We start from the raw sequence: 18735 nt of genomic DNA, 5'->3' as shown, positions 1-18735 counted from the left end.
CTAATCTTCCTCTACACCAAACCTACCCCTCCTCCAAAATTCATCATCTCCATTAATGACAACTCCATGCTTGCAGGTTGAGGCCAAAAGCCTAATTCATCTTTCACTCGTTCTCTCTTCCACTCTATTTCCAATCCCTTTGTCTATCCAATCTCTCTTGGCTCTACCCTGAAAATATATTCAGAATCCAACCAGCCCTCAAAACTAGCCTCCTTCATCCCAGATGCTATCACCTATTTCTTAGATTATTCGTAAATTATTCAGTGTTCCCAATTACCACTTGAAGGTCATCATCACTTCACCCAACCCATTCTAAAATTACCCAGTCCAGCTACTCCAAATGATAAGCATATACCCATTTCAGGGTTTTTAAACTAGCTTTCAACTTGTTCCTCAGATTCTGGCATGGTTCCCTCCCTAACCTCTTCCAGGTCTGTACTCACATAAGGTCTTTGTGATGTCTTCTCTTACTACCCTATTTAAATTCAGCAACCTAAAACTCCTTATCCTCTTTCATCATGCTTTCTGTTTCCTCCATAGCACTTGTTACCATTTAAATACATTTTATTTCCATTTTTATTATCTACTCCCCCCTATTAAAATACATATCCAACACATTTGATTTTTTAAAAGGTGTCTGAGGAAAGCATACAATGCTTAACAATAGATGCAAAATTCAAAAACAGACAAACCAAATGAATGGTTTGCTTGCCAATACATATTTTTAAAAAAACACAGTGGAAAGCAAGGAAACAATTAACACAATATTATGAATAATGGTTATTGCTTTCAGGGATAATGAAAGGAATGCTATCATGGTGACACACATGAGGTCTTCTGGGAGTACTGCAATGTCGTCTTAGCTCAGGTAGACAAGATGTTTACTTCATCATTGTTCTAAAACTATCTGTGAATGCTTTCCAATAGTCTTTTGTCCATATGCAGTCTTTCCCAGTTTTTCAAAGAGCACTAGGAAAAAGATAAGTACTACACATCCCAAAATTACCTTAAAAAGTAGAGCTATAGAGATAAGTATTTCTTCAAATTATCCATATGAGATTTTAACCATATTTTCCAAAATTCCAGATCCCATAACATATCATGATGTTTATAAAAACAATAATCTTTTTTGCCTACATATTTTGTTCATTTCAATAAATCTTCTCTATTACTTCTTTACACATCTGTGTATTTCCATCACTTCCCACATATTCACGAACCATAAAATTTTTAAATATCTGTCTTCCATCTTAAAATTATTCCCAACACAGTACTTGATACAGAGTCAACAATTTTTGTTGAAAAGATTTCAGACACTCATCATGCAGAGAAATAAGCCAGGATGAAGACCATGAATATCATGTTTGTCGGTAGTTACTAACATGTGTTAAATAACAACGTATTTATAAAATGTCCTGCATCACTTTCCAAAACTTCTGATGGCTAAAATTTTAGACAAATCACAAAAACTCAATAATTTAATAAAATCACTTTGAATACTTCAATGTAAAAATAACTCCCATTATATCAAATTTAAGAAGCTAAAAGAACTCATTTTATGTAACCAGATGTAGCATCATTATAAAAACATATTTTAAGTAAATGTAATTTCAAAGATTTTTTAAAGTACAGAATTAATATAGTACCACAGAAGTATTATCATTAGACTCACTACTTAACTTTATAATTTTTCTAGAAGTATAACTGAAATCTGTTTTCTTTCACTTGAAAAAAAATTACTTAGTGGATTGTTGCAACTATAAATTATAAATGATAATGTTTAATATGTTCCTATGTGTTAAAACTTATTGTGCCTTTTCACAGGTTAAAAGAACACAGCAGTAGAGGAAAGCACCTAAATAAAAGTCAAGAACATCTGAGGCTTCCGCTATCACAAAAAAACCTCCTACTGTAAGCTCTACAAACATGTAAGTGCAAAGAATGTTATGAGATCTCTTATTTAACAAGGCTAAGAAATCAAGACCACAAGGGCTCTAGTACTCAAAATCATGACAGCAAAGTTGAAATCTCTTAAATGATAATACCAATTAATAAAACACCCTAACACTATAAAAGGAGTCTTTTTTGAGAAATGGGAATTCCTATAAATACAGGATGCTTGTTCTCTTATCCTTTAAATGTAAAAAAAAAAAAAAAAAAAAAAGAGGATTCAACTAGTCCTGAAGTAGGTGGGTAGCAGCAATGGCCTTGGGTGTCTCTGAACTTTTATGTCTCAATCCTTTTCTAACAATGGCAAAATAATGTATTTTGGTAACTATACATTAAAACTCATCCTTCTTTCATTATTACAAATTATCATAAACCATTAGATTATAATAGTAAACCTGTGAGGTCAAATCACAGATTTCTATTTTTTAAATAAACTTTTATTAAGCACAAAATATATATATCATACATATTATATTACACAAATTGTAAGGATATAGTTCAATGACTTATCACAAAGTGAACACATACGTGTAACCACTTTAGAAGCTTCCCTGTTGCTCATCCCAATCACTACTCCATTCTGCTTAGCCTAGACAAGACAATCCCTATCATAACTTCTAAAACCACAGATTAGTTTTTCCTGGTGCTAAACTTCACTTAAATGGAAACATATCATATTCTTTTGATTCTGACTTCTTTTGGTCAACATTATTTTGGTGAGATACAACTGCATGGATGCACAGAGATGATTCTTTCATTTTCATTATTGCATAGCATTCCATTGTAAGAATATATCTTCTCCATTGGAAATGATGACAGATAGTTCACTCGTTTCCGATCATTGATTATTACAAATAATGCTGTCATGAGTATCCTATATGACTATAGTGTAAACACATATGCATTTGTCGGATATTAACTATTTCAACAGATTCATACATTCTATACATGAGTGTGAGTGTATTGAAATTTAGCATAAACTGTCAAAAGTTAGTGCCTCTACCAGTTTCGACACACTTGATATTAGCAGTTTTATAAATTTTAGCCACTTAAGCGGATATGGGGTGGTACTTCAATGTTGTCTTGAATTGTTCTAGTGACTAATAAGGTTGAGCAAAATATGTATTTTGACCATTTGAATATCCATTTTCATGAAGTACCCCTTCAAGACTCTTACACATTTTCTATTATCTGACATTTTATTGATTCTTAGTACTTATCTACTTCTCTGACTTCTCTTTCAAGGAGCCAGTCCTTTTTGTTTGGCTTTATGTGTTGCAAATACCTCCCCCAATGCAACCTGCCTTTTCACCTTATTTTTAGATATTTTTAGATGTATACAGTTCAGTTTATCATTTCTCATTTACTAACAGTATCTAATTGTATCTTAAAAGTCTCTTTTGTCAATGATATAAAGATATTTGCCCGTGTCATCTTCTATAATCCTTATCACTTTACCTTCCATATTTATATCTACCACTGATGTCAAACTGATTTTTGTGTCTGGTATAAAGTAGGGCCTGTTACTCATTTTTTCAATTGTATATCTTATTGGCCCACAATAATTTATCACAAAAACATCTCTGTAGTTCAACTTTCTTATAAATTAAATGTCCATAAATGTGTAGGTCTGCCTGTGGAATTCCTACTTGCCACATCGGTCTACTTCTTTATCTTTGCAACAACATTTAAATACTATAGCTTCAAAATCAAGAGATTTGGTAGAGAAGTCTTTTTTTTTTTTTTTTTTAATTTTTTTTTTAATGTTTTTTATTTATTTTTGGGACAGAGAGAGACAGAGCATGAACGGGCGGGAGAGGGGCAGAGAGACAGGGAGACACAGAATCGGAAACAGGCTCCAGGCTCCGAGCCATCGGCCCAGAGCCCGACGCGGGGCTCGAACTCACGGACCGCGAGATCGTGACCTGGCTGAAGTCGGACGCTTAACCGACTGCGCCACCCAGGCGCCCCTGGTAGAGAAGTCTTTTAGCTCTGTCCTTCTTACTTTGTTTCAGCTATGGTGGGTTGTTTGCATTTTCAGATAAATTTTAGAACATGCATGTCTATTTCTAAATATATATATATATATATATATATATATATATATATGGCTGTAATTTTGTTTGGGATTACATTAAATTTACATATCAATTTGAGAAAACAGACATATCTACAATATTCGATTTTTCAATCAATTGTAATATATCCTTTATTTATTTAAGTCTTATATATTTCTCACAATAAGGTTTTATAATTTTTGTGTAAAGTTCCTGAATACATTTCATTGCATTTATTCTGTAGGTGTTAACGCTCTTATGGTAACATAAATTGTACTGCTTTTAAGTTACTGTTTTCAAACAACCAACTTTGTTAATTTTTTTAGCTATACAGATCATCTTCATCATGTTTCTTTTCTATTTCATTAATTTATATTCTTATCTCGTATTCTCTTCCTTTTTCCTATCTTTATTTACTTTATCCTTCTTTTGGGATTAATCTGTCTTTTTTCAATTTCTCAAGATTATGTTTACAACACCGATTTTCAGGCTTTTAAAGAATATTTTCTAATAAATGCATTTAAAGTTATAAATGTCCCTCTTGGTGACACCATAGACATTTTGATCTGTCATCATTCAGTACAAAATATTTTCTAATTTTTAATATAGTTTCTTTAACCAATTAGTTTTAATAAATTTATTAGGGGTTTCTTAGTAACTTTTGTGTTCATTTCAATTACTTTGTAGGGTCTGAATTTTTTTAAATTTGTTGAGACTTACATTAAAACCCACCATATGGTATAATTTGGAAAATGTTCCATATGTACTTGAAAAACACTGTATATTCTGCAGTCATAAGATAATATGCTCTCAAATATCAAAGAACACAAATTTATTCATTCAGCTGTTGAAATCTTATATATCTTTACTGTTTTTTGTGTTTTTGTTTTTTGTCTCCTTATGCTGAGTTACCAAGGTAAAGGCATTAAAAATATCTCAGTATGACTTGTCCCTTTTATTCTGTCAAATTTTGCTTTATTTAACACAGTATTATAAAGTACATACAATTCACTGTTATATCTTCCAGGTAAATGCCTGATTTAAATTCTTATCTGTCTGATATTAATAAAGCTACATCAACTTTCTTTTGTTTACCAATTGTGTGTCTTTTTTCCATTCTTTTACTTTCAATTTTTCTAAATATTTATATACTTTGTATCTTTTCTATGCAGCGTGGGCTAGGTTTTGTTTTACACCAAGTCCAAAAATCCTTACCTTCTGGTTGAAATATTTAGTCTCTCACATTTAGTATAATTTGCAATATTTATTTTCTTACACTTAGTGTAATTACTGACTTGCATTTAGTATAATATATAGAGTTAAATACATCATCCTCTTACTTCCTTTATATGTGTCTCAACTGTAGTTTGTTTTTTTCCATTCTTTTTTTGTCTTCTTCCAAATCCAGTAACTAGTATTCTCATTTTCCCTTCTATTAGTTTGTTAGATATGAAGTTTTACTTTTATTTTTGTTAATGATTACAATATAAATCTTTAGTTATTGTCTACTATAAATTAGTTCTTTTATCCATTCCCACTTATTACAAAAACCTCAATACTTTGAACACCACTTACCCTTCTCCCTCACTTATGTTTTGTTATTATCATGCATTTAAGTTTTTATATCCATTTAAGCCTCTATTTTGATTATAGTTTAATTTAATGAATAACCACTTCAATTTACTCTTAATTTCTCTATTCCTTCTAGTATCTGGGATCATTTTTCTTCTACTTCAATATCATTTCCTTTATTTAGTATTTCCTTTATTGCAGGAAAATACTGTCAAGTTCTTTTGATTCTTGTTTTTCTGAAAATATCCCTATTTTGCTTTCATTTTTCAAGGAAATTTTACTGGGTGCAAAATTTTAGGCTGATGATTATCTTCTTTCAGCAATTTGAAGACACTGTGTCTTCTAGATTTCATTTTTTGAGTTAAGAAATCAGTTGTCAGTCTTAATATTGTTCCTTTAAAGAGAATATGAGTTTTTTTCCCCTTTGACTGCTTTTAAATTTTTCTCTTTATGTTTGGATTTTCATCAGTTTTACCGTGATATTTCTAAATATAAATTTCTTTGTAGCTATTCCCCTTGGTACTCATAGAATTTTTTCTATTTGTGGCTTGATGTTCTTTATCACTTTTGAAAATTCTCAGTCATTAAGACTTTAAATAGTGCTATACATTATTTTCTCTTTTTCTTCCTCTTGACTCCAATTACATACATGTTAGATGATTTCTACAAGTCCCTTAAATTTCCTTCTTTATTTTATTTTTCATTCTTCTCTTTCTTTATTTCAGCATGGGTATTTCTTTCCAACCTATCTTTCATTTCATTAATTCCCTCCTCAGCTGTATCTAAGCTGTTGTCAAATCCATCTAAGGAATTCTTCATTCATTTAATATATTATTCATTTCTATAAACCTCATGTGATTCTTTAGTAAAAGTTTCTACTTGTCTCCTAATATCTTCTACCTTTTCTTTTAAAGTTTCTGTCTGAAAACAGCATTATCCTCTAGCTATGATACTAATGGCTGTTTCATATCTTGTCTTTTTCTAAACCTTATCATTTTTTTTTATTTTGTCAGATATTGCATGTTGTTTTAAGAAATAATTTGAGGCTCTATACAATATTATCTTCCTCAAGAGAGGATTTACTTTTGTTCTGTCAGCTACTTAGTCTCTAGACAGGTCACCATAATCTAATGATTTAAAGTGGACTTATCCACTCTAGTAGGTTTAGAATTTCAGGGACTAAACCCAGTCTTTAAGTATGTAGTAGAGCCCATCTTCCTTAGCACATTTGGAAATCCAATTTTGATCCTCCATATTAATTGGCAAAAGCTCTGCTCAGTTTCTTAGACAGCTTTCTAAAGAGACAATAGGTGCACAAAATCCCAATCTTACCTCCCTTGACATAGATGTTGACCCACAAATTCTCACTGCCTTGATAATTCTCAGATGCCTAAAAAGATGTAATTCCTAATTTTTCTCAGTGGAAATAATATTCCAAAACAATCCATTTCACCAATGAAAAAGAACTCCAAACACACATTTACCATCACTTCAACAAAGCAGCCTATCTACTAAACCATATCCACTAAAAAATGACACCAGTTCTGGGTGATAAAAACTTAAAATCAATCTGTACAATGCACATATTTGCTCTCACATATATATACTAAAGTATGTATCAGGCTTATTCATCAATGATATAATTTAAAAAATGTTTTAGATATATAATTGACAAATAAACCTGATATATACTTTAATCAATATATGAGGGCAAATTTAAAATTAATCTAACAAGTATCAAAACTTTAAGAATGCTAAAAACATTAAGAATAACAGAAAAATATTTTAGCGCTCACCAATATTTTTTAAAAACAAAGAATAAAAGTAAAACATTAAAGTATTGTGTGTATCTATAATATATTTATAATAAGGTGTTGAAAACAATTTACAAATTATTTTAGTAAATTCTCTTAAAGGTACTCAGTGTTATTTGTGCATATACTAATATTGCCAAGATTGATAATTACGTTCTTCCATGTAGAAGTTCATTATGGAAATTTTCAGGAAGGGAAACATGTAAAACTCTGAGCAAACTCCATTTGAGTGGTGAGCAACAAGTAACACTTGACTTCATTCAAAGAATAACCATGGCTCACTTTTCTATTTACATCTATTAATATGCTTTGCTGAACATTGCTATAGCCATTATTATTACTGTAAATTATGATGCCTCTTTCTGCAGAAGCAGTTATCTTTTCCTGTTTGGTATGATACAGTAGCTGGAACATATGCAAAAATATGTTAAGCAGATTGATAATGCCTTAATCACTAAATCACAATTCCTCTTGCTATCAGAGCAAAAATACAAAGAGGAGGGGCGCCTGGGTGGCGCAGTCGGTTAAGCGTCCGACTTCAGCCAGGTCACGATCTCGCGGTCCGTGAGTTCGAGCCCCGCGTCAGGCTCTGGGCTGATGGCTCGGAGCCTGGAGCCTGTTTCCGATTCTGTGTCTCCCTCTCTCTCTGCCCCTCCCCCGTTCATGCTCTGTCTCTCTCTGTCCCAAAAATAAATAAAAAACGTTGAAAAAAAAAAATTTTTAATAAAAAAAAAAAAAAAAAAAAAAATACAAAGAGGAAAAGTTGGAAATGTTAAAATAGAAAGTAAAATGCAATGTATAACTTATATAAAAGAAAAAAGTGATTTATTGGTTTTATTATTCATAAAAATATAAAGAATAACAATGTATTGATTAGACAAAAAAATAATAAAAATTAATAAAATAATCCAAAGGAAGTCTTACCTTTTTTTTTTTTTAATTCCACCTTTCTTTTTCAAAAGAAAAAAATTAGAATATATGTTTGAAAGTGAAGGGGGTAGAAAACAAGTCAAAATTTGGTGAAAAATTATATTTCATTCAAATACATATGTAATTTCACGATGAAAGTTTAAATGAATGTGTAGTGTCTAAAAACAACAGAGTCATTTCCCAGGTTTTACAAAGGTAAATATTTGAAAACAACAAAAGTCCTATTTTTTTTTTCATGTTTATTTATCACTGAGAGAGAAACAGAGCCTGGGGGAGGGGCAGAGAGAGAGGGAGACACAGAACCCAAAGTAGGCTGCAGGCTCCCAGCTGTCAGCACAGATGCGGGGCTCGGACTCAGGAACCATGAGATCATGACCGGAGCCAAAGTCGGATGCTCAACCCGACTGAGCCACCCTGGCACCCCAAAAATTCTATTTTAAAACTCATATACATAGAAAAAATAATAACTGAAAAATTAATGAACAGTATTTTCAACATAATGAGAACATTATGGTTATAAATAGACAATATACTAAACAGGAAACTCAAGTGGCAAATGAACACATAAAAAGATGCTTAGTCACTGTAGTAATCTCGGTATGCACAATAAGTATCCATGAGATAGCATTCACATCCATTGCATGTGTAAAAGAAAAATCGTCTCACAATTACCAAATGTTGGTGGTGATATGAAGAAACAGGTACATTCACACCTAGCTGGTGAAAGTATCCATTAACACAGTGACTTGGAGTGCAATTAGGCAACATTTGGTAAAGTTGCTGTGAATATGCTCAGACTCAACAATTTCACTTTTAACTATCTACACACACACACACACACACACACACACACACACACACACCCTACAGAAACTCTTGCATATCTGCATAATAAAACCAGTATAAGATGTACAATGTAACACTGTTTATAACAACAATCTACCTAAATGCACAAGCTCTGCATGTCATAGGAAATTAGATGATGAAACTGAAGAAATGCTTTTAAAATTTGCAAATGACATTAAAATATGAATGCAAAGAAGAAAAAAATCACAGGGCAGATATCAAAGCTCAACGTTACATTGGTAAGCAAACTTGCTCATCTGAATTGAACATATCAGTCCTTGTAAGTAATGCATACAGAATTAGCATATCTATGTAATCAGGAAACATTTTAAAGTCAATCGTTTAAAGTGAAAATGACTACATAGAAAATGTGTTATTTCATACCTTTGCTATACAAGAGAATTTCATTAGTTGAAATAAACAGGGAAAAAGAACAAGAATGCTTCCCCGAAAATATTTAATAAACGCTACTACTATACAAATATAAAATGTAACAGTGACAAAGTTTCTCACCATACTTTTACCCAATCTACTCACCAAGTCTTAGTGTTAACTTCATACTTATAAAGATCATCCACCAATCCATATTTATTGCCTGGTAATGCTTTATAGCCTCCGTGAACATAAATGGATTTTGTTATTTCATCATACACACTGGTATGGCCATATCCACCTTGAACAATAGCTCCTTTAGTTTCTGGGACAAGCCACGTGTTTGATGCTGTAAGAGAATGAAGGTAAATCATGAACTTCAAGGAGTATTTAAAAATATAACTACTATATCACCAAACTACCAAGTAAATTCTAATACCACATTTTTATAAGTAAATTAAATATAACCAAATATTCATTTACTGCAAAAACAATTATTAAGCATATGCTAGTTACTATGTTAAGCGCTAGAGATCAAAGTTGAGTAAGGCTGGTCTTTCTATAGAAGAAACTCTGAAATATTGAAAATGCCAAATTTTTGGATGTAGAACAGAAAAAGGAAAACTATTCGCACATTTATCTCTGTATTTGTAAATAACCCTGAGAAAAAGACTAACAGTTTATGAAAGCCTACTATGTGACAAGCTCTGAATTAGTCACTGATGTAACAAAAATTTAAAAAGATATGATCCCCACCCTTAAACAATTTTTAGCTATGTGATGGTCCACCATGTCTTGGTTATGAGCCCCACTCTCCCTTCTACAGACTCTTCTGTATTGCTGATGAAAACCTAAACAATAAATTTCCAAGACGTCCTTGATAGCTGTATTAACTGATAGGTTCCGCCAAGGGGCGTACTGGTGAGAGATTAGAAGGCAAAAATAACAAAGACATTCTGCCTTCATCTGTAGCAGCAGGAACAGACAGATGCATACAGGGGATAACAGCAGTGGTGACTTTATAGCCATAGCAGCAGGGGTAGTTCCTGCTCAAGGGCAGCAGTGACGCCTGGAGTAGCTTAGTGACAAATGTGGTAGGTATGTAGCAGCTTCCAGATTTTGGATGATCCCCCTCCCTTTGGTGTCTCTAATACTCTTGTAATTAACTCACCGTATTAAATCCCATTCTGCTTGCTATATCTAAAAGCACTTATTTCTAACTGCAAATTCACTGATGCAAGCATCAATCATATATACAAGGCATGCTTTTAAGAATATGCAGATAAACAAAACACAGATCCTTGGCCTTAGATAATTTTAGATTACAAAGAGCAACTATATAGAAATCTGTCATTGGTCTTTAGGTATTCACCCAGACCACACTTCTATCTTCCCTCTAACTGGCCATCTAAACTTTGGCATTGTAGGGGCGCCTGAGTGGCTCTGTCGGATAAGCTTCTGACTTCAGCTCAGGTCATGATCTCGCAGTTCACGCGTTCGAGCCCCACATCTGGCTCTGTGCTGACAGTCAGAGCTTGGAGCCTCCTTTGGATTCTGTGACTCCTTCTCTCTGCCCCTCCCTGACTCACATTCTAACTCTCTCTCTCAAAAGTAAATAAACATTAAAAAAATTTTTTTTGTAACTTTGGCACTGTAGACAGCTCAACTGAAAATACTCAAATCAAGTAAATCAAGTAATATAAAATAAAGATGATCTTAAAAATCATTCACTTTTACATAATTCTAAGGTAGTGAAGAAAGTGATACTTCAATGGTCATAAAATATAGAAATATCAAAAAGGAGTCACTAAGCCCATTTTAATTGATAAAACAAAACACATAAAAAAAATCAGACTATATTTGTAACTAATGAGTATTACATTTTGGAGGTAATTTCAAAAATATGACATTAATAATAACTTATCAAAAATAACTTGAAAAATACTCTTTAACCACTATTAAAGCTCTACTCCTACAGTCCAATTGAAGGTTTCCATATTTTTATTCATTCTCTTTTTAATAAAGATAAACATTCTTCTTACCAAAAAATAATGTAGAAATAGAGGTCTTTAATGTAAAAGTGAATATGACCTTCTCTCCCAGCCTACTATCTAGAGATATTTTTCACAATTTGTTATGTTCAGAACACTTTCAGACTGTAATTCTAAATATTTTATTACACACATACAAAACACATTTAAATTACAAATATGTGTATACAGACCTATAAATGCTTGTACCAAAAAAATGATGCTATTTTACAACTATTTTTTCAACTATTTTTTCACTTAAAGCAACTGGCGCAATTCTTCTATGACCCATTTATTATTTTTCAACAGTTAAATTCCACTCTATTAATGATACATAACTTATTTAAATAACTCTACACTATGACTCATTTGGGTTTCAATTTGTTCCTAGAAACAATAATGCAACAAACAACCCTGCAATCAACTGGAGCATCGTTATCTAATAAAACACACACTGTGTCTCAAGAAGTACCTCATTATTTCATGTAATAATAACCCTTCGAAAGGTTTCTTATTGCTTTCTCTTCTTTACAGCTGAGGAATTTTAGAATTAGAAAAACTAAGTACCACACCCCACTAAGTACAACAAGCAGACTCTGGAAACAGTGCACAAGACAACCAAAGGAGAAATCTGAAAAGTGTAAAGGTAGACTGGTTAGGGACTCCAGGACTAGAAGACAAGTGTCTCCTCACCCGTCAACAGAAGAAGGCTATGCAGGCCCCACATTTCTCAATTCCCCAACCTAGCAATAAAAAGGTGACTCAGGTAGGCTTATTCCTCCTCAAAACTGAGGTCCTATGGACCATCCTAGATGACCCTAGCAGCAACAGCAAGAGGGACCCAGCAAACACTGTTTAAAAAAAGCAAACAGAGAGGGGCGCCTGGGTGGCACAGTCGGTTAAGCGTCCGACTTCAGCTCAGGTCACGATCTCGCGGTCTGTGAGTTCGAGCCCCGCGTCGGGCTCTGTGCTGACAGCTCAGAGCCTGGAGCCTGCTACCGATTCTGTGTCTCCCTCTCTCTCTGCCCCTCCCCCGTTCGTGCTCTGTCTCTCTCTGTCTCAAAAATAAATAAACGTTAAAAAAAAAAAATTAAAAAAAAAAATAAGCAAACGGAGAAAGAGTTCCTTTTCCCCACCAGATCGAGACTGGAAAGGGAGATCCCACAAGACCTGAAGGATAAACCTAAACAGAGTGACTGCCTGCTAAAACAGAAAGAAGATTTAAATGGGACCCAAAGACTCCCAATATAATAGCAAAATATGTAAGATACAATAATAAAGAAAAAATCACTTGTCATACTGAGGACCAATAAAATCACAACTTTAATGAAAAGAAAACAAGTGACAGTAACACTGAGATGTTGAAATTATTTGACACGAATTTTTAAGTAGCCATGATAAAAACATTCCAACAAGCAATACATGTTCTTTTGAAACAAACAACAAATCTCAGCAGAAAGAAAGAATAGAAAGAATAGAAAGAATAAAAGAAAGAAAGAAAGAAAGAAAGAAAGAAAGAAAGAAAGAAAGAAAGAAAGAAAGAAGAAAGGAAAGAAACTTAAGGAAAAAAAGAAAAATGCAGTAACAAACAGAAACTCTATGTACAGGCTCAGTATTAAAGTGGAGCTAACGGAAGACAGGGGATCCATAAATTTGAGGACATATCAATGAAACAAATCTGAATAAAAGAGAAAATAGACTGAAAAAAAGTTAACAAAATCTCAGAAACATTTTTGGAGCAATAACAATTGATTCAACATTCACATCCCTGGAATCCCAAAAGAGGAAAAGAGAACATAACTGAAAGAGTATTTGAAGAAACAATAACCAAAAACATCTAAATTTTGTACGAGACATGAACATACAGATTCAAGAACCTTAGAGATGTCCAAAGAAACAGAAGAAACCCACACCACGGCACATCATAAGAAAACTTATAAAAACTAAAGATGAAGACAAAAAGATCTTGAAAGCAGCCAGAGAGAAATGACACATTACTTACAGGGGTACATCAATGAGAATAACTCTGGATTTTTCATCTGAAACTATAAAGGCCTGAAGGGAGCAGCACATTTTTCAAATGCTGAAAAATAAGAACTGTCAGGCATGAATTCTATTCCAGCAAAATGATCCTTCAGGAATTAAATGGAAAAAAAAATACTCTATGAAAAGAAAGAAAACTAAAAATTGTTGAAATGCGGCCCTCTCCTTAAAGGATGGTTAAAGGAAAATTTTTTAAACAGGAATGAAATAATAAAAGAAGGAATGTCAGAGCATCAGGAAAGAAAAATAGAGCAGAAATATGATTACACACAATAGACTATGCTTCTCCTCTACAAGGTTTATAAATCATGCCTGATAAAGGAAAAAAATATAACATCATCTAATATGAAAGGCAATGATGCTTAAAAGTGGAGAAGGTAAGGGGATGTGAAAGCAAACAAGGCTTCCACACTTCAAGTGAAGTGGTAAAATGTTGATGCTGGTACTAGACTCTGATAAGTCACATATGCATTGTTTAACACCCAGATCAACCCCTAAGAAAACTACACAAAGAAATACATTCAAGAATACTATAAGTAAATCAAGGGGGCACCTGGGTGGCTCAGTTGGTTAAGCTTCTGACTCTTGATCTCGGCTCAGGTCATGATCTCATGGTTCGTGGGATGGAGCCCTGCGTCAGGCTCTATGCTAACAACACAGAGCCTGCTTGGGATTCTCTCTCTCCCTCTGCCCCTCCCCCACTCATGCTTGCTCACTCGCACTCTGTCTCAAAATACATAAATTAACTTCAAAAAAAAGAATACTATAAATAAATCAAGATGGAATTCTAAAAATTTTTCAAGTAATCCATTAGAAACAAGAGAAACAGAGGCATAAGAAACAGCAGAGAGAAAATAAACAATAACACAGACCGAGGCACTAATGTATCAAAATTACCTTAAATGTAAATGATCCATTTACATAAAATCCTAGAAGTAACCTAATTATAGAAATGGAGGACAGATGAGTGATTATCAAGGGTTAGAGACGGGAAGGGAGTGGGGGTGGAAGAGTTGTGGGTATGGCTTAAAAGGGCAATGTGAGGGGCACCTGGGTGACTCAGCTGAGTGACCCACTCTCAATTTTGGCTCAGGTCATGATCCCAGGGTCGGCACTGAGCCCCTCCTAGCTGAATACGGAGCCTGCCTGGGATTCTCTCTCTCTCCCTCTCCCCCAACCTCCTCTGCGCATACGCGCTCTCTGTATAAAATAAAAATTAAAAGCGCAATGTGAAGGAGTCTTGTGTGATATAGCTATTCTACACCTTGACTGCAGTGGTGGATACGTGAAACAATGTACAATAAGACTGCACAGAACGAAACCCATACCCATACAGGCGCACACAAATAAATACAAATGAAACAGGAAATCTGGAATAAGATCAGTGAATTGTATCAGTGTCAATATTCAGTTTGCAATATTGTAATACATTTTTTAAAATGTTCCCACTTTGGAAAACTCAATGAAGGGTACATTGGATCACTCTTGTAAGTGTATGTGAATCTACAGTGATCTCAAAATAAAAAGTTTAATTTAAAAATGTATATTCCCCTTATGAGTAACAGGAAGTTCATCATGAAATACAGCATTTCACTCAACTACTTGTTAAACACTTTTTTAAAAAATTAAAAGTGTGGAGCGCCTGGTTCAGTCGGTTAAGCGTCTGACTTCGGCTCAGGTCATGATCTTGCAGTTATTGGGTTCGAGCCCCCTGTCAGGCTCTGTGCTGACAGCTCGGAACCTGGAGCCTACTTCAGATCCTGTATCTTCCCCTCTCTCTCTGCCCCTCTCCCACTCACGCTCTGTTTCTGTCTCAAAAATGAATAAACATAAAATAAGTTTTTAAAAAAATTAATAGCGTAACACCTATGATACAGGTCTAACACCAAAATCTGTATTCTAAATATTACGGCAGTTTTTCTCAAAGTTTGGTCACTAGCAATTCAATTAAGGAACCTACAGGTGGTACGGTAGTTTCAAATGAAAAATTAAGGAAATAATTTTTTCTTGTACTCGAAATGTAAAATTAACTATGATTCACATTTTCATTATATTTGTATTATTTTTGCATTTGGAAATGTGCACATACTCAGGGAACCAATTTTTCTTAGTAAACATTCCAAGTAAAAATATTGGTCATCTCAGAAAAAGTATTTTCTTATCATTTGTATGTTATTATTTGTATATGCATGAATTTTGCTTTTAACTTAGTAATGTGCTCCACCATATTCCCAATTTATAAAGAGTAGTTCATTAAAGAGAAAAGATAATGATGAAAACAGGTATGTGAATAAATGAAATAATTCCTAATAATACTATAAATGCCAGAAGCAAAAATGAATTTGTAGGTGAGGTAGCTACACATAGAGAAGGCTGAAGAAATCTGCAGAAAGATTCGCTCAAATCCTAAATTGAGTACTGATCTGCATATGCATAAAAGAAAACTACTTAAAGCCCATGTAAAGAACAACAACAACAACAAAAGACTAGCAGGCTGAATAACTCTTGGGTTCTCACACAGGGCTGGGAACAGTTGTGTTAGCAGACAGAAGAAAGACCTCACACAACAGGAGGCCTTAGGTAGAGTACAAAAAGGGCTGTAATACTGGAATAAGTTAGTCGTAAACTCAAAGTTGCTCTGGGTCCTAACAAACCTCAGAAGCAAAACCCCAAAATGCCTATACTATCCCAGATAACTGCATGTGAGTACAAAATCCAACATTCTTTCAAGCCACAACAAAATCCAGCAGCCAACGTGATAAAAATATACCATGTTTGGAATACATTTTAAAATTAACAAGCATACAGGGCAAAGAAAATGTGACCCACAACGAGAAGGAAAATCAGTCAATAGAAGGTGACCCAGAAATAGCACAGAAGATAAAATCAGCAGAAACGAATGTTTTAAAAGCCATTGTAAATACATTCAAATATGTTCAGTAATGTTACAGAAAACATGAACATGGTAAGAAAGAAATGGTAGATAAAAAAAGACTCAAACAGAACTCCTGAAAATGGAAAAGATAATATCTGAATGAAAAATACATTGAGTAGAATTAACACAAGATTTGACGCTTTAGGAGAAAAGAACAGTGAACTTAAGATACAGAAACAAGAGCTATCCAAAATGAAACAACATGAACAAACAAAACACCCTAAAAAACAATGAACGGACTATCAGGGACCTTCTGAAAATATTAAAGAAGTCTAATCTAAGTGCAATAAGAGTTCCAGAAACGTGGTAGGTGGTGGGTGGACAGAAATAAAATTTAAATAAGTAATTTCTCAAATTCAGTTAAATCCATAAATCCACAAAACCAAGAACATTAATGAAATACAAACAGAAAGAAAGAAAGAAAGAAAGAAAGAAAGAAAGAAAGAAAGAAAGAAAGAAAGAAAGAAAGAAAGAAAGAAACCTACACCAAGGACTGGTATGAAGTAATATAGATGAACAAGCTAAAGAACAAAAATAAGAATTACAACTGACCTCTTATCAGAAAGAATGTTAAGTCAGAAGACAATCAAACTGCAGATTTTTAAACTAAGAAGGAAAAATAAGACTGTCAATCTAGAATTCTCTACCAAAACCAAAAATAACTATCAAAGTAGAATTCTCTACCCAACAAAATATTTTCCAAAAATGAAACTGAAACAAAACTTTCTCAGACAAAAAAAAAAAAAAAAAAGCAGAAGTGTAAGACCACAGACTTGCCCATGATATGACAAAGGAAGTTCTTTAAGCTGGATGACAATAACAGCTAATACCAGACAGAATCTGGATTTACATAGATGAACGTAGAGTGTAGGAAAGCTGGATATGTAGATAAATACAAGACATAATTTCTCATTTCTTGTCTCCCTAAAATGATAACTTACTTACAAAACAAAAAGCACAATTTACTATGCTGTTCATAATATATGAGATATAATATTAGCACAAAGGAAAAGAGGAGAAATGCAGGAAATCCTGAGGTTCTAACACTAAATATGAAATGGAAGAATATTAAAGGTAGAATCTGATAAGCTAAAGACATGTACTTAGACCAATCCCAACAAAAATAAAACAAAAAATGTACAGTTAACAAATGGATAGTCCTACAGATTCAAGAAGTTGAGCAAATCACAAACAAAATTGAAAGAAACCCACACCTAAACACATCACAATTAGGCTGCTGAAAACTGAAGATAAACAGAACACCTCAGAAGAGGTTAAAGAAAAACAAGTTCAAACAACTGTGATTTTTACCCTAAAAAATGATGGAGGCCAGAAAGAAGAGCCCAACACTTTCTAAAGTGCTGACAAATAACTGTAACTCAGAATTCTATGACAGGCAAAACTATCTTTCAGGGATGACTGTGAAATACAGAGATTCTCAGATATAGAAAAAACAGAATAATCCATATCCAGCAGGCCCGCTCTAAAAAAAAATGTTAAAAGAAGCTGTTAACAGAAGACAACTTGGAATGAAGGCAGATAATGTATTACAGGGATCTAAAAATTATAATTGTAAAAATTATGACCAATAACTAAACATTTAAATGTATGAAGCAAAAACTGATAGAACTAAAAAATTAAATAGTTAAATCCACAATCATAAATGGCGATTTCTACATTAGTCTTTCAGTAACTAAGGAAAATTACTAAGACTTGAACAACTCCACCCACCATCACAAAACTGGCATTTATAGAACACTCCGACCACTGCAGCAAAATACACACACATCCTTTTTAATTGACACTTGACATTCACCAAGACGGACCATATTCTCAGCCAGAAGATAAGACTCACAAAAATGTTAATAGCAAAACATACAGTCTCTGACAAGAACTATATTAAACAAAAAATAATGACAAGAAATATACCTGAAAAATCTTCATGTATTTGGATTAAACTAAATACTACTAATCAACCCAAAGAGAAGCCAAAGAAAAAAATCACACAAAAAAACCAGAAAGCACTTTGGATTAAGTGGAAACAAGAATACTTTTGAAAATATGCAGGATACAGCTTAAGCAGTCAGTCCTTCTCATGGGTGGTTCCTTGACAACAGCAAATGGAATTACCTAGAAACCTTTTAAAAATGGAAGTTTGCTGGCACCAATCCTCACATAATGAATAA

At 33.4% G+C, this 18735-nt stretch overlaps 1 protein-coding gene across 4 annotated transcripts in view; it reads right to left on the bottom strand.

Annotated features, from left to right (window-relative positions):
* The window catches only part of ATRNL1 (attractin like 1), a 789076-nt gene that overhangs the window by 678239 nt on the left and 92102 nt on the right, over window positions 1–18735 (bottom strand). For all 4 annotated transcript variants that reach the window (XM_058697871.1, XM_058697872.1, XM_058697873.1 and 1 more), the window contains one exon: window positions 9707–9890. In XM_058697871.1, coding sequence (XP_058553854.1) covers window positions 9707–9890 — 184 coding nt within the window. The remainder of the gene's footprint in view (window positions 1–9706; window positions 9891–18735) is intronic.

This window comes from Neofelis nebulosa, chromosome 13 (assembly GCF_028018385.1).
Source record: "Neofelis nebulosa isolate mNeoNeb1 chromosome 13, mNeoNeb1.pri, whole genome shotgun sequence".
Taxonomy (NCBI): domain Eukaryota; kingdom Metazoa; phylum Chordata; class Mammalia; order Carnivora; family Felidae; genus Neofelis; species Neofelis nebulosa.
The sequence above is the reverse complement of the archived record's forward strand: the minus strand, read 5'-3'. Positions and strand labels throughout refer to the sequence as shown.